General features: G+C 44.8%; 1 protein-coding gene and 3 long non-coding RNA genes across 13 annotated transcripts in view; 3 read left to right on the top strand and 1 right to left on the bottom strand.

Annotated features, from left to right (window-relative positions):
• LOC146571785 (fibrocystin-L-like) overlaps positions 1–16,803 on the bottom strand; it is a 28,584-nt gene extending 11,781 nt beyond the window's left edge. Inside the window, exons 1-17 of one of the 10 annotated variants that reach the window (XM_085275734.1) lie at positions 16,442–16,803; positions 15,346–15,565; positions 15,130–15,278; positions 14,880–14,925; positions 14,386–14,433; positions 13,566–13,988; positions 12,470–12,689; positions 12,254–12,402; positions 12,004–12,049; positions 11,504–11,551; positions 10,684–11,106; positions 9,588–9,807; positions 9,372–9,520; positions 9,101–9,167; positions 6,921–8,695; positions 6,743–6,820; positions 6,320–6,464 (exon numbers count right to left, since the gene is read on the bottom strand). In XM_085275734.1, the coding sequence (XP_085131860.1) occupies positions 6,320–6,464; positions 6,743–6,820; positions 6,921–6,975 (278 nt within the window). In that variant the 5' untranslated portion in view covers positions 6,976–8,695; positions 9,101–9,167; positions 9,372–9,520; ... (10 more) ...; positions 15,346–15,565; positions 16,442–16,803. Of the gene's footprint in view, positions 1–4,738; positions 5,203–6,319; positions 6,465–6,742; positions 6,821–6,920; positions 8,696–9,100; positions 9,168–9,371; positions 9,521–9,587; positions 9,808–10,683; positions 11,107–11,503; positions 11,552–12,003; positions 12,050–12,253; positions 12,403–12,469; positions 12,690–13,565; positions 13,989–14,385; positions 14,434–14,879; positions 14,926–15,129; positions 15,279–15,345; positions 15,566–16,441 lie in introns of those variants that run through there. The other 9 variants (XM_085275742.1, XM_085275735.1, XM_085275738.1 and 6 more) reach the window with 9 other exon arrangements.
• On the top strand, positions 10,475–11,195 carry LOC146571787 (uncharacterized). The gene is made up of 3 exons (XR_014892613.1): positions 10,475–10,630; positions 10,704–10,874; positions 10,954–11,195. It is a non-coding gene; the product is annotated as an uncharacterized LOC146571787 (long non-coding RNA).
• Positions 13,357–13,944, top strand: LOC146571786 (uncharacterized). The gene is made up of 3 exons (XR_014892612.1): positions 13,357–13,512; positions 13,586–13,756; positions 13,836–13,944. It is a non-coding gene; the product is annotated as an uncharacterized LOC146571786 (long non-coding RNA).
• Positions 16,233–16,820, top strand: LOC146571784 (uncharacterized). Its single transcript, XR_014892611.1, has 3 exons — positions 16,233–16,388; positions 16,462–16,632; positions 16,712–16,820. It is a non-coding gene; the product is annotated as an uncharacterized LOC146571784 (long non-coding RNA).
• The last annotated feature ends 2,843 nt before the right edge of the window (positions 16,821–19,663 follow it).

The raw sequence follows: 19,663 nt of genomic DNA, 5'->3' as shown, positions 1-19,663 counted from the left end.
AAGCGAGAGGAAGCGTTGGTGAATATGTTTATTGAGACTGGGATATCTACACAACTGTGTGAGTCAATTGCCTTCAAAAAGTTTAGCAATTCACTTGAACCAAAATTCCGAACATCAGGCGCTGCAAGAGTTAATTGTCTCATTGGGGCCAAGATGGATATAGCAAAGCAGAAACTGAAAGAACTAAAAAAAGAAGCGAGGAAGCTAACACTATGTGTAGATGGCTGGAGCAAAAGGGGATTAACAGCATCTTTCATGGGTGTGTCAGCTTGTTTTTACCACCCACCTGGAGGCCAGGTCCACCATGCTTTGCTTAACCTGCACCGACTGGAGCACCCACATACCGGGGAGGCCATCGCCCGCTGCATTGATCATACATTAGAAGAGTGGGCTGTAGGGAACGAGAAGGTGCTGCTCGTTGTAACCGATAACGGGGTCAACATCGTCAAGGCCGTACGGCTTCTTCAGAATCGCAGGCGAACTGATGATACCAATGGTTCTCAGGATGAGCAAAGAGCTGCTGGAGAGGGCCAAGATGAAATGTGGATGGAGTCTGAGTCGGAGGAGTCAGACACAGAGTGTGAGGAACGTGGAGATTTTGGTGAGTGTTTTTATAGGAGCAAACACATTGTCAATTTTTTTTCTTTTTACTCATGTAAACCGTTGCATTAACTAGCATCCCCAGGCTTCTACCTTTCTACCTATAAAACCCGAGAGCAGCCAAATGGCTGGTAGGCTTTTAGCTAAGCTTTAGCTTCAGCCAAGTGGAAGCTAAATTGGCTAGTCATTCATATGTATATTAGGTCGTTATCTGGGAATTCTGGAGGGAGGGGAGTGGGGGTGTGTGATTGAGGGCGTGGGGGAGCTGCTAAAAGCTGTGCACTTCCTTTTGTGTTTCATCTTGATGCATTCTCAATCATCCAGGGAAATAAATCTCCAAAAGTCACCAACTTGGAGTGTTTCAGTTTGCCATCTTAGGGAGAAATCAACACACATGGGTGTATGTCCTTTGTTGCTGAGATTTATTGATAAAAACAGTACAAAAAACCAACCATTTGTACAAATATTTACAAATAATAATAAAAAGTGAGTGAGTACAATTCAACATTTTCAGCAATCACTCACAATCCTGGCACTGCCATGGTTTCTGTAGTCTGCATTTACCACATGTGTATCTTTTGCAGTGAACACATCGCACAGTGGCATGATTGTTCTTGCAGTTGTGTTTGACCTGACACGTGGCTCTTTTTCCAGGGCTCGGTGTGGAGGGTTGTGTCCGAAGCAACTGTTCTCTTCTTGCCTTCTTCGCAGCTACATGAGAGTGAGCCAACTCTGTTGCAAGCGCCACCAGGAAGTCCACCCGTCTTTCCTTCGTCCCGGTGCATGCTTGATACAGCACATGTGCATTCAGTGCTGCCATGTCAATCATGTTATAAAACACGGCGACTGGCCAGCGCCGTGTTCCTTTGCGGACAGTGTACTCCCGAACCATCCAACCATCCAACTTGATCCCAAACTTGTCAGGTTTACTTGCAATATTCTGCAGGAAACAACACCGAGTCTTTGATGGGAAAAGCTGTTCATCAACGGTGATATGTAGACCAGGGTTGTAGCACGTGATGCAGTTGGTGACAAATGATCCCCACACACTGGAAATTGCAGCGAACTTATCAGTCTTTGCTCGATTTGCTCCATTGTGGCATCAATCAGACCACTGGTATAATGTTGAAATGTACTCACTCACTTTTTATTATTATTTGTAAATATGTGTACAAATGGTTGGTTTTTTGTACTGTTTTTATCAATAAATCTCAGCAACAAAGGAAATACACCCATGTGTGTTGATTTCTCCCTAAGATGGCAAACTGAAACACGCCAAGTTGGTGACTTTTGGAGATTTATTTCCCTGGATGATTGAGAATGCATCAAGATGAAACACAAAAGGAAGTTCACAGCTTTTAGCAGCTCCCCCATGCCCTCAATCACACACCCCCACTCCCCTCCCTCCAGAATTCCCAGGTAACAACCCAATTTACATATGAATGACTAGCCAATTTAGCTTCCACTTGGCTGAAGCTAAAGCCTAGCTAAAAGCCATTTGGCAACTCTCTGGGTTTTAAAGGTAGAAAAGCCAAATGGCTGCTCTCCAGGGTTACAGCATTTGCAGCTATAATGTTAGTTTCCTAGTAAATTTTCTGATGCATGTGAATACTTCCTCTCTTTTACTGTAGCTATATTGCAGACAGCATATATGTTGCAGAAAGGCTGGAAATGGAAACTAGCTGTAGCTGGTAAAGGTTCACTTGTCATGATTCGGCTGTGTGGCAGGCAGGAGAGGACCCAAACGCAAACTCACAGAGACAAAAGGTAAACTCAAAAAACACAGCTTTATTGCTGGCGTGGAGTGGGACACGAAAAACAATACAAAATAAACTAAACTGGGAAAACTAAAGCACAAGGAGCCACAGGGAAAAATCACACAGCTATGACACTGACAAAGAGAAACACAGGGCTTAAATACACAGAGGGATAACGAGGGAATGAGACACAGAAGGAGGGCACAGCTGGGAGAAATCAGGACTGGACGAGACAGAGACGCAAAACTAGAAACACTCACATGAGGCATGGACCTTCAAAGTAAAACAGGAAGTATCACACAGAGACGCGAACTAGACACAGTGGAGACAGCAACTAAGAAACAGAGACAAACCATAAGGCAGAGGTCTAAGAACCAAAATACACAGAGGGAAATACTCAGCTTTGAGCACAAGAGACTAGACTAGAGGGAGTAACAAAAGACCAACCATGAGAACATAATGCACAATGCAGGGTGACAGAAAACAAGAAACTCAAACATGCAAAGACACCATAAACAGAACAGAGGGGGCAGAGAGAGACATGAAGGGCAGGGGAGACTTAACATGGGTTGAAACACAAGGGGGAACTAATAAGCAAATGAACATAGGAGGCCCAATGAGCTAAACATACTATAAACATCAAAATGAACTAGAACTCAAAACACTGGGTCCTAAGACCCAGGATCGTGACATCACTGTTTTTGTAAACGAAAGTTCCCCAACTTTTTTTTATTTAAACTAAATAATTGCAATGCTGTTTATGCTTTATTGACCCTGTGCACGAGAAAATGCTAACTTCCTGGTTTGAGACCGGATGTGGGGTTGTACATTTCCGGTAGCTTTACTTTGTGGTCAATCACTACTGTGAAGATATCCTCCACAATCATGTCCAAAACTCGAAAACGGAAAGATGGCGTTAAGTTACAAAGAGCAGAAGGTGGGAACACTCACCACTGTTGTGTCACAAAAAATCTAATGATCAATTTTGACGTTTAAAGAGTTTAGATCGATCAGTTGTTTACATCACTCAACACAAGCAGAACTGCATCACTGCAGCAGAAGACACATCGTCCACATTCAGAAGCACATCTCTGTATAGTGACTGGTCTCATGATTTAAACAGGCAAATGTTCAGCATTCAAACTACAGGTGAAGAATAGTCAAACCAGATGTTTCCCCGTTATGTCGAGATCAGCTAGTCAAGTACACACCTACACAGCATGTTAACAAACTGTGAAAAAAGCCACACAAAAAATGAATGATTGCTGGTAACGGTTTCTATACATTAGTATTTACGAAGGGTATGTTGTAACTTACCTTCAAAATTACAGCGGTCCCTCGCTATAACGCGGTTCACCTTTCACCTCGCTGTTTCACAGATTTTTTAGTGCAAGTTTGCATGCTTATTTTTTACATCACATTGTGTCCTGCGTCCTGATCGCTGCAGACGATCTCCTCCGTGACGTCTCTCCTGTACAGTACAGAATTGCTGCATCGATGCTAGCAGTGTGACTCTGAAGTGCAGTGCTGTATGTCCACGATGTCCACGAAACGTGTTGTACCGTCAAAAAATAACATTGGCTACTTGATTTCACCTATCGCTGGTTATTTTTAGAACATAACACCCGCGATAAACGAGGGACCGCTGTATACAGATACTGAGAAATATAACATTTGAATATTTTCTCTTTTGCTCTGAGGCGCAGGGGAAAAATATCGACAAGTCGATGAACATCATTTACAGATATATTGGGTAAATGCCCAAGACATCTATAGAAATGTAAATCGCGGCTTGATTCATTCATTTGCTTAACTTGTTTTGGACCGTAAACCAGGCGCGAATAGGACACCGGAAACAAAGCTCCCCACAGGAGTTTCCGCACCGGAAGTAGCATATGCTAACGTGCACATAGTCAATTCACATAAAAGGCTGCCCACATTACTCACAATCCCCAGTAAAAGCTTTAATCGGTGCTTCTGCTGTGATCCTACTCATGGCTATGGGGATAACACTATTAAGAAGTAAAACGTATTGAAACAGGTCTGCTTACCTAAGAGACCTGCAGCACAGAGCTAATGTCCATAGTTTACGAAATAGTTTTTATTAAATCAAATACATACCTCAAGTGGAAATATAACAACATTTTTAGACTATTGCTTCTATGTTTATAATGTTTACATGTTTTATAATTGTCTGTTTTGTTTTTTTAAGACCTTGAGCTGCAAGAATATGGGGAGAGCAGCAAGTTCCACAGAATGCCGTGCCTAGCACACACTCTCCAGCTCACAATCAAAGATGCCATGAAACACCCGACTGCTGATTCAGTCATAACTAAAGCAAGAAAACTGGTACATGCTGTAAGAAAATCATCAGTGGCAAATGAAGAAATGATCAAAAGGTGTGGCAAAACTCCGATCCGGGATTGTACCACTCGTTGGAACAGTACTTTTGACATGTTGAGACAACTGCTAGAAACCAGAGCTGAACTAAACCAACTGCTTGAGCAGCTGGAGATGGATACTTCTCACAAGTGATTGGGCCAAGCTGGAGAACCTTGTCAAGCTGTTTGAACCCTTTGCCATTCATACAGACCAGCTTCAGAGTGACAGCCAGTCACTCTCACAAGTAGTGCCATGTCTGCTCAACCTTGAGGCACATCTGCTGACGAGTCCTTTTAGGAATCCTTTAGCTCAAGTGCTTCTGAAGTCTTTAATTAAGGGAACGGTTTGCTGGTATTCTTAATCCTGATTCCACACAGTTTGATGCTACACCAGCAGGAGCCTGCCTGCTGGATCCAAATGTTTCACTGATTCTTCAGTCACCAGATACAGCATCGCTGCATTTCTGGAAAGCAAGACAGGATGTCTATCCAAAACTTGCCCCAGTAGCTTTAGATCTTGTTAGTGCCCCTGCTTCACAAGCATTTGTGGAACGCATCTTTTCTGTGTGGACTCCTGTCATTTGGGCTGAGAAACTGAACAACCACATCTCTGGAGCAGCGAGTTTTCCTTTAGATCAACACTTGCAGTTCAGTTCAGTGCTTTTTTTTTTTGTTGCTTTTTTTTTATGTTTTACTAATGTATAACTAAACACTTAAAATTTACTCATGATGGCTTGGCTTTTGTGTTGTGTTATTGTATTGCTAGTCAGTTGCAGTGTTTTATCACAGCTGTAATGCCAGCATTGAATGTTGGGCTTCCTAATGTTTAAATTAAATTTCATCCAAGTTACTTTAGAGTTGGCTAAGCTCTGTTTATCTACACTACCTGCTTTTCAGATGCTGTTGTAAATGTGTCTACTAAATATTAAAGCCATATATCATTTATAGTTGCCTGGTGGGAATGTGGGTTGTCTGTCTCTATGTGTTAGCCCTGCGACAGACTGGTGACCTGTCCAGGGTGCACCAGGGTATGGTAGCTGGAATAGCAACCTATCCAAGGATAAGTGGAAGAAGATGGATGGATATGATGAAACTGGGATTTTGTTACACTTAATTATTTCCATTTTTTTTAACAGTCTTTTTTTAACAAAAAAAAAAAAAAAAGAGCCAATATGCAAGGACTAATCAATTAACCAGTATTAAACAACAGCTATTATAGCTAAGTTATCTAGAAAGTTAATTAATCTTTTATTCACAAGGACGACTAGGGGCGCTCAGAGGGGAATTTATTTTAGGCAAAGTGTTTTATTTCCTGTCTCCCTTCCCTCACCCCCAACCACTTGCAGCAGATGACTGCGCCTCCCCTGAGCCTGGCTTTGCTGTAGGTTTCTTCCTGTTAAAATGGAGTTTTTTATCCTGCTGTTGCCAAGTATTTGCTCATAGCTTTTCGTCCGATTGTTGGGTTTTTTTCTGTATTATTGTAGGGTCTTTAAGTGACAATATAAAGTGCCTGTGAAATAATTAAGTAACTTGTGAAATAAGTAAATACAGACGTGCTGCTAAAGTATGCCTGGACTGTACCTGGTGTAGCACATAATCTGGTTGCGGTGTGTGGAGTCTCTCTCCACATCACAGGGGACTGACAGGGTGTTTGACACCAGGGTCACACGGTTTCCAAACATGTCGTCTACTGGATTCAGCTGGAACTGCCGCTCCTGTGCAAAACCTGGAAGGGAAAAAAGGGGGCAACAAAATCTCAGAAGGTAATTGTTTTTGAGGCTTAGAGTCACATCTTTCAGCATCATCCCACCAGGCCAGCAGGCACAAGGACTCTCAGGACAGTTACAACTGCATTAACAAATCTTCTTCAGCTGCATCTTTTAGCTACAGAATAGCTTAAAATTGACTTATATCTAAGAATCCATCATAACTTGTTTTACAAAGTAAAATAATGCCCACACTACTTTTTAAATTTACTTCTAAACCTCATTACGGATCTCCTACCATCTCCTTGAATGGTGAGTCGTGTGGCTCCATTGACGCTTCCTATGCGTGGGGACACGGAGGTTATGCGCTGAGCATCTGCAAAATTGAATTAAAACCGCAATGGAAATCTTTTTTCCTCGAGTGTGAACAGCGAGCTAAAACAACTGAGTTTAGAATAGAAGTTGACTTAACTTACCGCAGCAACACCAAAGAGCGAAGAGGAGAGCTGCGGCCTTCCACTTGACCTCCATCCTGAAGAGCTCCCAGGTTACTTTGCTGCCTCACCTGCGCCCCTCTCTCGACCGATTGTGAATCACGTGACACAAAAGTACTATTTATAACAAAAATATAATTGAAATTTATTGACAGCCATAGAATAAATATATGTGGTAAAATGTACAATTATTAAAACAAATATTATTTTAAAAAATTGTATTTTCCATTTTCCAGTGTGACATTTAAGTGAACAAAACTCACCTGCTGTGAGAAAATTTTGTTTACCTGTTGATTGGGAAAGTTCAGGGACGCGCACTACCTTTTTATAACGTGCTCAGGGTCCCGCCCCTCACCTGAAACTGGGAGGAGACTGGAAGAAGTTTTTGCTGCATTTATCAGATTTTCAAGATGTCTGCATTTAAAAACAAAAGCGAAAGTGAGTCAAAAACCGTGATAAATAATGGCTCCATGAACACGGGACGTAATTAGCGATGAACATGTGGAGGAAGAAGTGGAGCTATAAAAAGCTAAAGTATGCAAAGTTATACACGTTTTGCATTTGTTCAGTCCTTCAGTAAATATGGTCTTTGTGTAGCCTTTGACTTTTTCACACCGTTTCATGACCGTTGGATTAAATTTGCATTAAAGTGCAATCATTCTCCACTTGCACAATGTGCTCTTGAAGTGGTCTTCATGTTATTCTGTTATTGTCATGTTATTCCACGTTTCATTTATAAAACATATCGTACAGTAGTGCTTCGCATTTCAGTCTTTGAGTGTTTGCAAAACTGTCTGTGATCATAACAATGATAAATAAAACTCCTTATGATGCTTGCAACCTTATATTAATTGTAGATTTCCTATTCAACTAATTTGTGCCTTGAACCATAAAAAGAAAACAGATCTAAAACTGGCAAACAGTAAATAATAATAATAATAATAATAATAATAATAATAATAATAATAAAGAAAGAAAAAAAAAAAAAAAAAAAACAGTCTTGCCCCTGGTATGTGGCTCATTTTGCAAACAAGACTAAAACTATAACTATAACTAATAAAAACTAAACTGAAACGAAGGATTTTCAAAAAATAAAAACTCAACTAAACTACCAAACAAATGGTAAAAACTAATTAAAACTGATATAGAATTGAAAATCTGAAGTCAAAACTAAATAAAAATAAAAACTAATGAAAATTGCAAAACTATTAAAACCTTGGTCCATAGTTCAGCGGAGACAGTGTCCTTTGCCCTACCAGGCTAAGTAAAGTCTACCAGCCAACAAGGTGGCCTTGCATGGAGTGGGAAGAAGAGTCTAAACACAGTCGTTATCAGGGTGTTTTTGTTCGGCTCCAGCCTTCAGCCCACAGCTGGCGCCGAAGGGATAGCCGCATTATGATGTTGATTTTTCTTTTATGTGAACAACTCATGAGAATTTCAAAGCTGTTCTTTAACACTCCGACAACAATTCAGAAATGTGTCATGATTTCACAAATATCTGTCCGTTATTTGAAAGATTGAACATTTAAATTCAAATGTTGTCACGATCTGGTTATAGGGACTCAAACGCAGAGCGGTTAGATGTCTCCAAAATGCAGTTATTTACAGTTCCAGTGCACAATATATACTGTATACAGTGAAGGGAATCCAAAACTCCAGGGAATCACAGGGTAGCTCTCTCACACTCGCTCACGTCCTCTTGCCCACACTCACACACGTTCACGCGGCAGGGAGGTCGCAGGTCCGGGGGGGAAGGTCTGAAGCAGAAGAGAAGGGAAGTCACAAACTAAGCACAAATCCACAGGAGCTGTGAGAACACTAACGTCAGTAGTACAATCATCCAGTAGTACAATCATCCAGCGACAGACGGCAAACCAACTCAACGCTGGACAAGCCAGATGGTCTCCTTTTTTTCACACAATTTAACTTCACTATCGCTTCCAGACATGCGTCCTGTAACCCACAAAGAGAGATGCCGTAACCCCCAATCGCCAGTATGTTCCCTCTAGTGTCCCTTCACAAGGTATCTACTCTGTACACACCAGCCATCCTGGGAACAATCGCAACATACCCTCCTTCAGTTTGTTTTGGTGGTTCATTTTAGTTCAGGATGTTAAGGATTATGTGTATGTCTGTACCACATGTGCTCTCCTTCTGCTGACCTACTCTCCACATCGACGCACCACTTCAGCTCCTGCCTGACTCGTTACTGGTAGAAGCCCTCCGCCCCTGTTCACACAGAAACCACCACAACACAGGTCAGCTGACACAGAGCAAACATCTGCAGCCACAGCTGCTCGAAAAGCTGAATGTTTTCTTTCAGGATGCTTCATGATCATATGGGATAATCAGATGGTCTCTATCTCATCATGAGAAAAAGAAAGACCTCCTCAGAGGTTCAAACGCAGTCCGGCAGCACCGATGATGACATACCTGTGATGACCTCGGGTACGCAGCAGAACCCAGTCCAGCCTCCATCACGCTGTCTCTGCGTCCTCCTGAGCAGCGTCCTGTTAGGCTGTGTGCCCCTCCCACCACCTTCGTGTAGTGTTGGCGGTCTTAATGTTGGCAGTCAAAGAAATCTAAATTTGGAAAAAATGATCAGGTAAAGACAGAGCTGCGGGTTTAAAAGCCGGCTGAGCGTTTCACCTGAATCTAGTCCCTCCACCGCAGCACCTGCTGCGCATGCTTAGTGGTGAGTGTCTTGGTGTCGAGCCACTTTTACACGGTGACAGTTTGAGGTTGCTCATGATATTGAAGACTTTGACCGGGCAGCAGTGCTGGTGCATCTTCACACAAAGGGGGGTTGTGCCAGGAGCGCCCCCTCACCGAGCTCCTGTCCCCAGCACCACGGCAAGCAGGACACCTTCTGCTCAAAAAACGGAATCGTTAAAATTGAAACAAGTTGAAAAAACATCACAGAGTAACTTTATTCTACTTTTTCCTGTAAGATTTAAACGGGAATCACGATTACATGTGACTTTAAAAAGCTTAGGACAATGATGCAGAATGCCACACAATCCTGCAGAAAACTGTTTGTGAATATTGATATGTCAAAGACACAAGAAAACTCGCACTAGCAACACCAACATCTGAATACAATGAGACTGTGTCTGTGGAACTGTGTGAACTTTAACCATGAGTGGTATCCCCACATTATTGACCAGTTTAGTGCAGGCAGAATCCTAAACTCACAGAAATGTTTTGAAATTGTCAAACACTTTGTTCATGACGCGATGCGTGCACGTGGCTCCTCTCAAACAACTTAGTGACAATGGGGGAGAGTTTAATGACAATGACGTGAGAGACATGGCAGAAAATTTCAACACAGAGGTAAAGACAACAGCTGCATACGGCCCATGGAGTAATGGACTGCTTGAGGAACGCAATCAAGAACTCCCAGAAACAAAAATGTCAAGGCAAGTAACTGCTGCCAGTGGAACACTGCAATGGACTGGGCTCTTATGGCAAAGAACACATTTTTGGCTACAATACAACACTCCTTGCTGTGCCTTCTAGGCAGCAAGTGTCATGGTCTGGTTGGGCACCTGCAGGTCTCAGACAGCGGCTCCTCCTCCTTTAGGCGGAGTCCGGTTGCCCCTCCCTGGCTGACCACCTGTGAGCAATCGTGCCAGCGGTATATCAGACCTGCGCTCTCAACCACTCATCGCCTGAGTATCTGCTATTCCCATGTTAGTTCAGTGGAGCATCCTAAACCTTGTCTTAACGCCGTGTGATGACTGACCTGTCTTTTCTTGTCCTCAGCGATAGCACCCGGAGTGGAGATCTTGTTCCCCTCGCTCCCGTCCTCCTGGACCTGGGCCGCCAGCTGCTTACACAACGTGGCCTGCCGGCCCACCGCTCACCTGCCTGCCTCCCCACGCCTCGACCGCTTCCGGGTTTTCCGCTCCACCTGTCCCCTCCATCTGAAACCAAGTAAGGCAATTCAATTCAACTGCGGAGGATTATTGGTTGTCTGCTGGATCCCTCTGATCGTGATCTCCTCTTGTTCCAGTGCCCCCGGCCCCTACCTAGTCCTGTTTCTACCTCCCCGCTGTCCCCGCTGTTCAGCCGTCTCCTAGAGGTGTCTAGGTCGCCCTCATTATCACCGACGAATCCTACGCGCCACTAGTGTGGTGGCGTCGCTTTGTGTTTCACCTTTGTTTACCTGTGGGCGGAAATAAATCATTTGTTTTCTGTCACCTCGCTTCCGGGTTGGTTTCTGCGCCTGTGTCCATCCCTGTTCCCTCGTGCCGTTGAGCCGTGACAGCAAGTCACACTTGTGCTTTAGATGCATCAAGAAAGTTTTTACAGAAGCAAAAAGTTCGCAGAGAATATGGAGAGCACTGCGGACACAGACTCGTCACACAGATGTGAAGTATGCAGCTCAAGACGAGGTGTATTACAAGCAAGTGGCCTGCCCTGAGTAGAAGAGACCAGGAATTGTTATTGGTCAAAATGGACCAGTAATAACACGGCCTGCACCTGAAAGAACACCTCTGAAATTAATTAGAGCAGAGACTATAAGCCAGGGCTTCTCATCCAACACTGGTGTCTGACCTTACCAGCTCAAACCTGTAGCTGCACAGGGTAGGATGACATCATATTAGACCCTATGGATAAAGAAAGAAACCAATGAGCTAAAATTCAAACCTCAGTGTGAAACTAGATAAATTACGTTATTCAAAGGAAGTGAAATACAGATGCAAATTAAACAAACTATATCACAGATTTATGAATGAACTGTTCATCACTGCCTTTGTTACCAGTTCAGGCTCTGGTGCTGGGTTGGGGTGTATTCTAGAGATGGCACGATACCACTTTTTTATGTCCGATACCGATTCCGATATCATAAATTTGGATATCTGCCGATACCGATATGAATCCGATATAGTGTTTTTTAATCAACAAAACTGGTTTTTTTTTTTAAATATCTTGCTGCATTTTGTATAAGTTCATACTCAAGTTTAAAACAACAACTACACTAAAGCTATTCTGTTATACCTGTATGCAAAAAAAAAAAATTTTTATAGTTCAGCAATACTGATCAATCTAATAAACTTACCACTTCAGCTCCTGCCTGACTCGTTACTGGTAGAAGCCCTCCGCCCCTGTTCACACAGAAACCACCACAACACAGGTCAGCTGACACAGAGCAAACATCTGCAGCCACAGCTGCTCGAAAAGCTGAATGTTTTCTTTCAGGATGCTTCATGATCATATGGGATAATCAGATGGTCTCTATCTCATCATGAGAAAAAGAAAGACCTCCTCAGAGGTTCAAACGCAGTCCGGCAGCACCGATGATGACATACCTGTGATGACCTCGGGTACGCAGCAGAACCCAGTCCAGCCTCCATCACGCTGTCTCTGCGTCCTCCTGAGCAGCGTCCTGTTAGGCTGTGTGCCCCTCCCACCACCTTCGTGTAGTGTTGGCGGTCTTAATGTTGGCAGTCAAAGAAATCTAAATTTGGAAAAAATGATCAGGTAAAGACAGAGCTGCGGGTTTAAAAGCCGGCTGAGCGTTTCACCTGAATCTAGTCCCTCCACCGCAGCACCTGCTGCGCATGCTTAGTGGTGAGTGTCTTGGTGTCGAGCCACTTTTACACGGTGACAGTTTGAGGTTGCTCATGATATTGAAGACTTTGACCGGGCAGCAGTGCTGGTGCATCTTCACACAAAGGGGGGTTGTGCCAGGAGCGCCCCCTCACCGAGCTCCTGTCCCCAGCACCACGGCAAGCAGGACACCTTCTGCTCAAAAAACGGAATCGTTAAAATTGAAACAAGTTGAAAAAACATCACAGAGTAACTTTATTCTACTTTTTCCTGTAAGATTTAAACGGGAATCACGATTACATGTGACTTTAAAAAGCTTAGGACAATGATGCAGAATGCCACACAATCCTGCAGAAAACTGTTTGTGAATATTGATATGTCAAAGACACAAGAAAACTCGCACTAGCAACACCAACATCTGAATACAATGAGACTGTGTCTGTGGAACTGTGTGAACTTTAACCATGAGTGGTATCCCCACATTATTGACCAGTTTAGTGCAGGCAGAATCCTAAACTCACAGAAATGTTTTGAAATTGTCAAACACTTTGTTCATGACGCGATGCGTGCACGTGGCTCCTCTCAAACAACTTAGTGACAATGGGGGAGAGTTTAATGACAATGACGTGAGAGACATGGCAGAAAATTTCAACACAGAGGTAAAGACAACAGCTGCATACGGCCCATGGAGTAATGGACTGCTTGAGGAACGCAATCAAGAACTCCCAGAAACAAAAATGTCAAGGCAAGTAACTGCTGCCAGTGGAACACTGCAATGGACTGGGCTCTTATGGCAAAGAACACATTTTTGGCTACAATACAACACTCCTTGCTGTGCCTTCTAGGCAGCAAGTGTCATGGTCTGGTTGGGCACCTGCAGGTCTCAGACAGCGGCTCCTCCTCCTTTAGGCGGAGTCCGGTTGCCCCTCCCTGGCTGACCACCTGTGAGCAATCGTGCCAGCGGTATATCAGACCTGCGCTCTCAACCACTCATCGCCTGAGTATCTGCTATTCCCATGTTAGTTCAGTGGAGCATCCTAAACCTTGTCTTAACGCCGTGTGATGACTGACCTGTCTTTTCTTGTCCTCAGCGATAGCACCCGGAGTGGAGATCTTGTTCCCCTCGCTCCCGTCCTCCTGGACCTGGGCCGCCAGCTGCTTACACAACGTGGCCTGCCGGCCCACCGCTCACCTGCCTGCCTCCCCACGCCTCGACCGCTTCCGGGTTTTCCGCTCCACCTGTCCCCTCCATCTGAAACCAAGTAAGGCAATTCAATTCAACTGCGGAGGATTATTGGTTGTCTGCTGGATCCCTCTGATCGTGATCTCCTCTTGTTCCAGTGCCCCCGGCCCCTACCTAGTCCTGTTTCTACCTCCCCGCTGTCCCCGCTGTTCAGCCGTCTCCTAGAGGTGTCTAGGTCGCCCTCATTATCACCGACGAATCCTACGCGCCACTAGTGTGGTGGCGTCGCTTTGTGTTTCACCTTTGTTTACCTGTGGGCGGAAATAAATCATTTGTTTTCTGTCACCTCGCTTCCGGGTTGGTTTCTGCGCCTGTGTCCATCCCTGTTCCCTCGTGCCGTTGAGCCGTGACAGCAAGTCACACTTGTGCTTTAGATGCATCAAGAAAGTTTTTACAGAAGCAAAAAGTTCGCAGAGAATATGGAGAGCACTGCGGACACAGACTCGTCACACAGATGTGAAGTATGCAGCTCAAGACGAGGTGTATTACAAGCAAGTGGCCTGCCCTGAGTAGAAGAGACCAGGAATTGTTATTGGTCAAAATGGACCAGTAATAACACGGCCTGCACCTGAAAGAACACCTCTGAAATTAATTAGAGCAGAGACTATAAGCCAGGGCTTCTCATCCAACACTGGTGTCTGACCTTACCAGCTCAAACCTGTAGCTGCACAGGGTAGGATGACATCATATTAGACCCTATGGATAAAGAAAGAAACCAATGAGCTAAAATTCAAACCTCAGTGTGAAACTAGATAAATTACGTTATTCAAAGGAAGTGAAATACAGATGCAAATTAAACAAACTATATCACAGATTTATGAATGAACTGTTCATCACTGCCTTTGTTACCAGTTCAGGCTCTGGTGCTGGGTTGGGGTGTATTCTAGAGATGGCACGATACCACTTTTTTATGTCCGATACCGATATCATAAATTTGGATATCTGCCGATACCGATATGAATCCGATATAGTGTTTTTTAATCAACAAAACTGGTTTTTTTTTTTAAATATCTTGCTGCATTTTGTATAAGTTCATACTCAAGTTTAAAACAACAACTACACTAAAGCTATTCTGTTATACCTGTATGCAAAAAAAAAAAATTTTTATAGTTCAGCAATACTGATCAATCTAATAAACTTACCACTTCAGCTCCTGCCTGACTCGTTACTGGTAGAAGCCCTCCGCCCCTGTTCACACAGAAACCACCACAACACAGGTCAGCTGACACAGAGCAAACATCTGCAGCCACAGCTGCTCGAAAAGCTGAATGTTTTCTTTCAGGATGCTTCATGATCATATGGGATAATCAGATGGTCTCTATCTCATCATGAGAAAAAGAAAGACCTCCTCAGAGGTTCAAACGCAGTCCGGCAGCACCGATGATGACATACCTGTGATGACCTCGGGTACGCAGCAGAACCCAGTCCAGCCTCCATCACGCTGTCTCTGCGTCCTCCTGAGCAGCGTCCTGTTAGGCTGTGTGCCCCTCCCACCACCTTCGTGTAGTGTTGGCGGTCTTAATGTTGGCAGTCAAAGAAATCTAAATTTGGAAAAAATGATCAGGTAAAGACAGAGCTGCGGGTTTAAAAGCCGGCTGAGCGTTTCACCTGAATCTAGTCCCTCCACCGCAGCACCTGCTGCGCATGCTTAGTGGTGAGTGTCTTGGTGTCGAGCCACTTTTACACGGTGACAGTTTGAGGTTGCTCATGATATTGAAGACTTTGACCGGGCAGCAGTGCTGGTGCATCTTCACACAAAGGGGGGTTGTGCCAGGAGCGCCCCCTCACCGAGCTCCTGTCCCCAGCACCACGGCAAGCAGGACACCTTCTGCTCAAAAAACGGAATTGTTAAAATTGAAACAAGTTGAAAAAACATCACAGAGTAACTTTATTCTACTTTTTCCTGTAAGATTTAAACGGGAATCACGATTACATGTGACTTTAAAAAGCTTAGGACAATGATGCAGAATGCCACACAATCCTGCAGAAAACTGTTTGTGAATATTGATATGTCAAAGACACAAGAAAACTCGCACTAGCAACACCAACATCTGAATACAATGAGACTGTGTCTGTGGAACTGTGTGAACTTTAACCATGAGTGGTATCCCCACATTATTGACCAGTTTAGTGCAGGCAGAATCCTAAACTCACAGAAATGTTTTGAAATTGTCAAACACTTTGTTCATGACGCGATGCGTGCACGTGGCTCCTCTCAAACAACTTAGTGACAATGGGGGAGAGTTTAATGACAATGACGTGAGAGACATGGCAGAAAATTTCAACACAGAGGTAAAGACAACAGCTGCATACGGCCCATGGAGTAATGGACTGCTTGAGGAACGCAATCAAGAACTCCCAGAAACAAAAATGTCAAGGCAAGTAACTGCTGCCAGTGGAACACTGCAATGGACTGGGCTCTTATGGCAAAGAACACATTTTTGGCTACAATACAACACTCCTTGCTGTGCCTTCTAGGCAGCAAGTGTCATGGTCTGGTTGGGCACCTGCAGGTCTCAGACAGCGGCTCCTCCTCCTTTAGGCGGAGTCCGGTTGCCCCTCCCTGGCTGACCACCTGTGAGCAATCGTGCCAGCGGTATATCAGACCTGCGCTCTCAACCACTCATCGCCTGAGTATCTGCTATTCCCATGTTAGTTCAGTGGAGCATCCTAAACCTTGTCTTAACGCCGTGTGATGACTGACCTGTCTTTTCTTGTCCTCAGCGATAGCACCCGGAGTGGAGATCTTGTTCCCCTCGCTCCCGTCCTCCTGGACCTGGGCCGCCAGCTGCTTACACAACGTGGCCTGCCGGCCCACCGCTCACCTGCCTGCCTCCCCACGCCTCGACCGCTTCCGGGTTTTCCGCTCCACCTGTCCCCTCCATCTGAAACCAAGTAAGGCAATTCAATTCAACTGCGGAGGATTATTGGTTGTCTGCTGGATCCCTCTGATCGTGATCTCCTCTTGTTCCAGTGCCCCCGGCCCCTACCTAGTCCTGTTTCTACCTCCCCGCTGTCCCCGCTGTTCAGCCGTCTCCTAGAGGTGTCTAGGTCGCCCTCATTATCACCGACGAATCCTACGCGCCACTAGTGTGGTGGCGTCGCTTTGTGTTTCACCTTTGTTTACCTGTGGGCGGAAATAAATCATTTGTTTTCTGTCACCTCGCTTCCGGGTTGGTTTCTGCGCCTGTGTCCATCCCTGTTCCCTCGTGCCGTTGAGCCGTGACAGCAAGTCACACTTGTGCTTTAGATGCATCAAGAAAGTTTTTACAGAAGCAAAAAGTTCGCAGAGAATATGGAGAGCACTGCGGACACAGACTCGTCACACAGATGTGAAGTATGCAGCTCAAGACGAGGTGTATTACAAGCAAGTGGCCTGCCCTGAGTAGAAGAGACCAGGAATTGTTATTGGTCAAAATGGACCAGTAATAACACGGCCTGCACCTGAAAGAACACCTCTGAAATTAATTAGAGCAGAGACTATAAGCCAGGGCTTCTCATCCAACACTGGTGTCTGACCTTACCAGCTCAAACCTGTAGCTGCACAGGGTAGGATGACATCATATTAGACCCTATGGATAAAGAAAGAAACCAATGAGCTAAAATTCAAACCTCAGTGTGAAACTAGATAAATTACGTTATTCAAAGGAAGTGAAATACAGATGCAAATTAAACAAACTATATCACAGATTTATGAATGAACTGTTCATCACTGCCTTTGTTACCAGTTCAGGCTCTGGTGCTGGGTTGGGGTGTATTCTAGAGATGGCACGATACCACTTTTTTATGTCCGATACCGATTCCGATATCATAAATTTGGATATCTGCCGATACCGATATGAATCCGATATAGTGTTTTTTAATCAACAAAACTGGTTTTTTTTTTTTAAATATCTTGCTGCATTTTGTATAAGTTCATACTCAAGTTTAAAACAACAACTACACTAAAGCTATTCTGTTATACCTGTATGCAAAAAAAAAAAAATTTCATAGTTCAGCAATACTGATCAATCTAATAAACTTACCACTTCAGCTCCTGCCTGACTCGTTACTGGTAGAAGCCCTCCGCCCCTGTTCACACAGAAACCACCACAACACAGGTCAGCTGACACAGAGCAAACATCTGCAGCCACAGCTGCTCGAAAAGCTGAATGTTTTCTTTCAGGATGCTTCATGATCATATGGGATAATCAGATGGTCTCTATCTCATCATGAGAAAAAGAAAGACCTCCTCAGAGGTTCAAACGCAGTCCGGCAGCACCGATGATGACATACCTGTGATGACCTCGGGTACGCAGCAGAACCCAGTCCAGCCTCCATCACGCTGTCTCTGCGTCCTCCTGAGCAGCGTCCTGTTAGGCTGTGTGCCCCTCCCACCACCTTCGTGTAGTGTTGGCGGTCTTAATGTTGGCAGTCAAAGAAATCTAAATTTGGAAAAAATGATCAGGTAAAGACAGAGCTGCGGGTTTAAAAGCCGGCTGAGCGTTTCACCTGAATCTAGTCCCTCCACCGCAGCACCTGCTGCGCATGCTTAGTGGTGAGTGTCTTGGTGTCGAGCCACTTTTACACGGTGACAGTTTGAGGTTGCTCATGATATTGAAGACTTTGACCGGGCAGCAGTGCTGGTGCATCTTCACACAAAGGGGGGTTGTGCCAGGAGCGCCCCCTCACCGAGCTCCTGTCCCCAGCACCACGGCAAGCAGGACACCTTCTGCTCAAAAAACGGAATCGTTAAAATTGAAACAAGTTGAAAAAACATCACAGAGTAACTTTATTCTACTTTTTCCTGTAAGATTTAAACGGGAATCACGATTACATGTGACTTTAAAAAGCTTAGGACAATGATGCAGAATGCCACACAATCCTGCAGAAAACTGTTTGTGAATATTGATATGTCAAAGACACAAGAAAACTCGCACTAGCAACACCAACATCTGAATACAATGAGACTGTGTCTGTGGAACTGTGTGAACTTTAACCATGAGTGGTATCCCCACATTATTGACCAGTTTAGTGCAGGCAGAATCCTAAACTCACAGAAATGTTTTGAAATTGTCAAACACTTTGTTCATGACGCGATGCGTGCACGTGGCTCCTCTCAAACAACTTAGTGACAATGGGGGAGAGTTTAATGACAATGACGTGAGAGACATGGCAGAAAATTTCAACACAGAGGTAAAGACAACAGCTGCATACGGCCCATGGAGTAATGGACTGCTTGAGGAACGCAATCAAGAACTCCCAGAAACAAAAATGTCAAGGCAAGTAACTGCTGCCAGTGGAACACTGCAATGGACTGGGCTCCTATGGCAAAGAACACATTTTTGGCTACAATACAACACTCCTTGCTGTGCCTTCTAGGCAGCAAGTGTCATGGTCTGGTTGGGCACCTGCAGGTCTCAGACAGCGGCTCCTCCTCCTTTAGGCGGAGTCCGGTTGCTCCTCCCTGGCTGACCACCTGTGAGCAATCGTGCCAGCGGTATATCAGACCTGCGCTCTCAACCACTCATCGCCTGAGTATCTGCTATTCCCATGTTAGTTCAGTGGAGCATCCTAAACCTTGTCTTAACGCCGTGTGATGACTGACCTGTCTTTTCTTGTCCTCAGCGATAGCACCCGGAGTGGAGATCTTGTTCCCCTCGCTCCCGTCCTCCTGGACCTGGGCCGCCAGCTGCTTACACAACGTGGCCTGCCGGCCCACCGCTCACCTGCCTGCCTCCCCACGCCTCGACCGCTTCCGGGTTTTCCGCTCCACCTGTCCCCTCCATCTGAAACCAAGTAAGGCAATTCAATTCAACTGCGGAGGATTATTGGTTGTCTGCTGGATCCCTCTGATCGTGATCTCCTCTTGTTCCAGTGCCCCCGGCCCCTACCTAGTCCTGTTTCTACCTCCCTGCTGTCCCCGCTGTTCAGCCGTCTCCTAGAG

Source organism: Mchenga conophoros, linkage group LG6, assembly GCF_057382185.1.
Source record: "Mchenga conophoros isolate Kocher_MC1m ecotype Shallow Benthic linkage group LG6, M_conophoros_male_GT1.1, whole genome shotgun sequence".
Classification (NCBI taxonomy): Eukaryota; Metazoa; Chordata; class Actinopteri; order Cichliformes; family Cichlidae; genus Mchenga; species Mchenga conophoros.
This window is presented reverse-complemented; position numbering and strand designations above follow the sequence as displayed.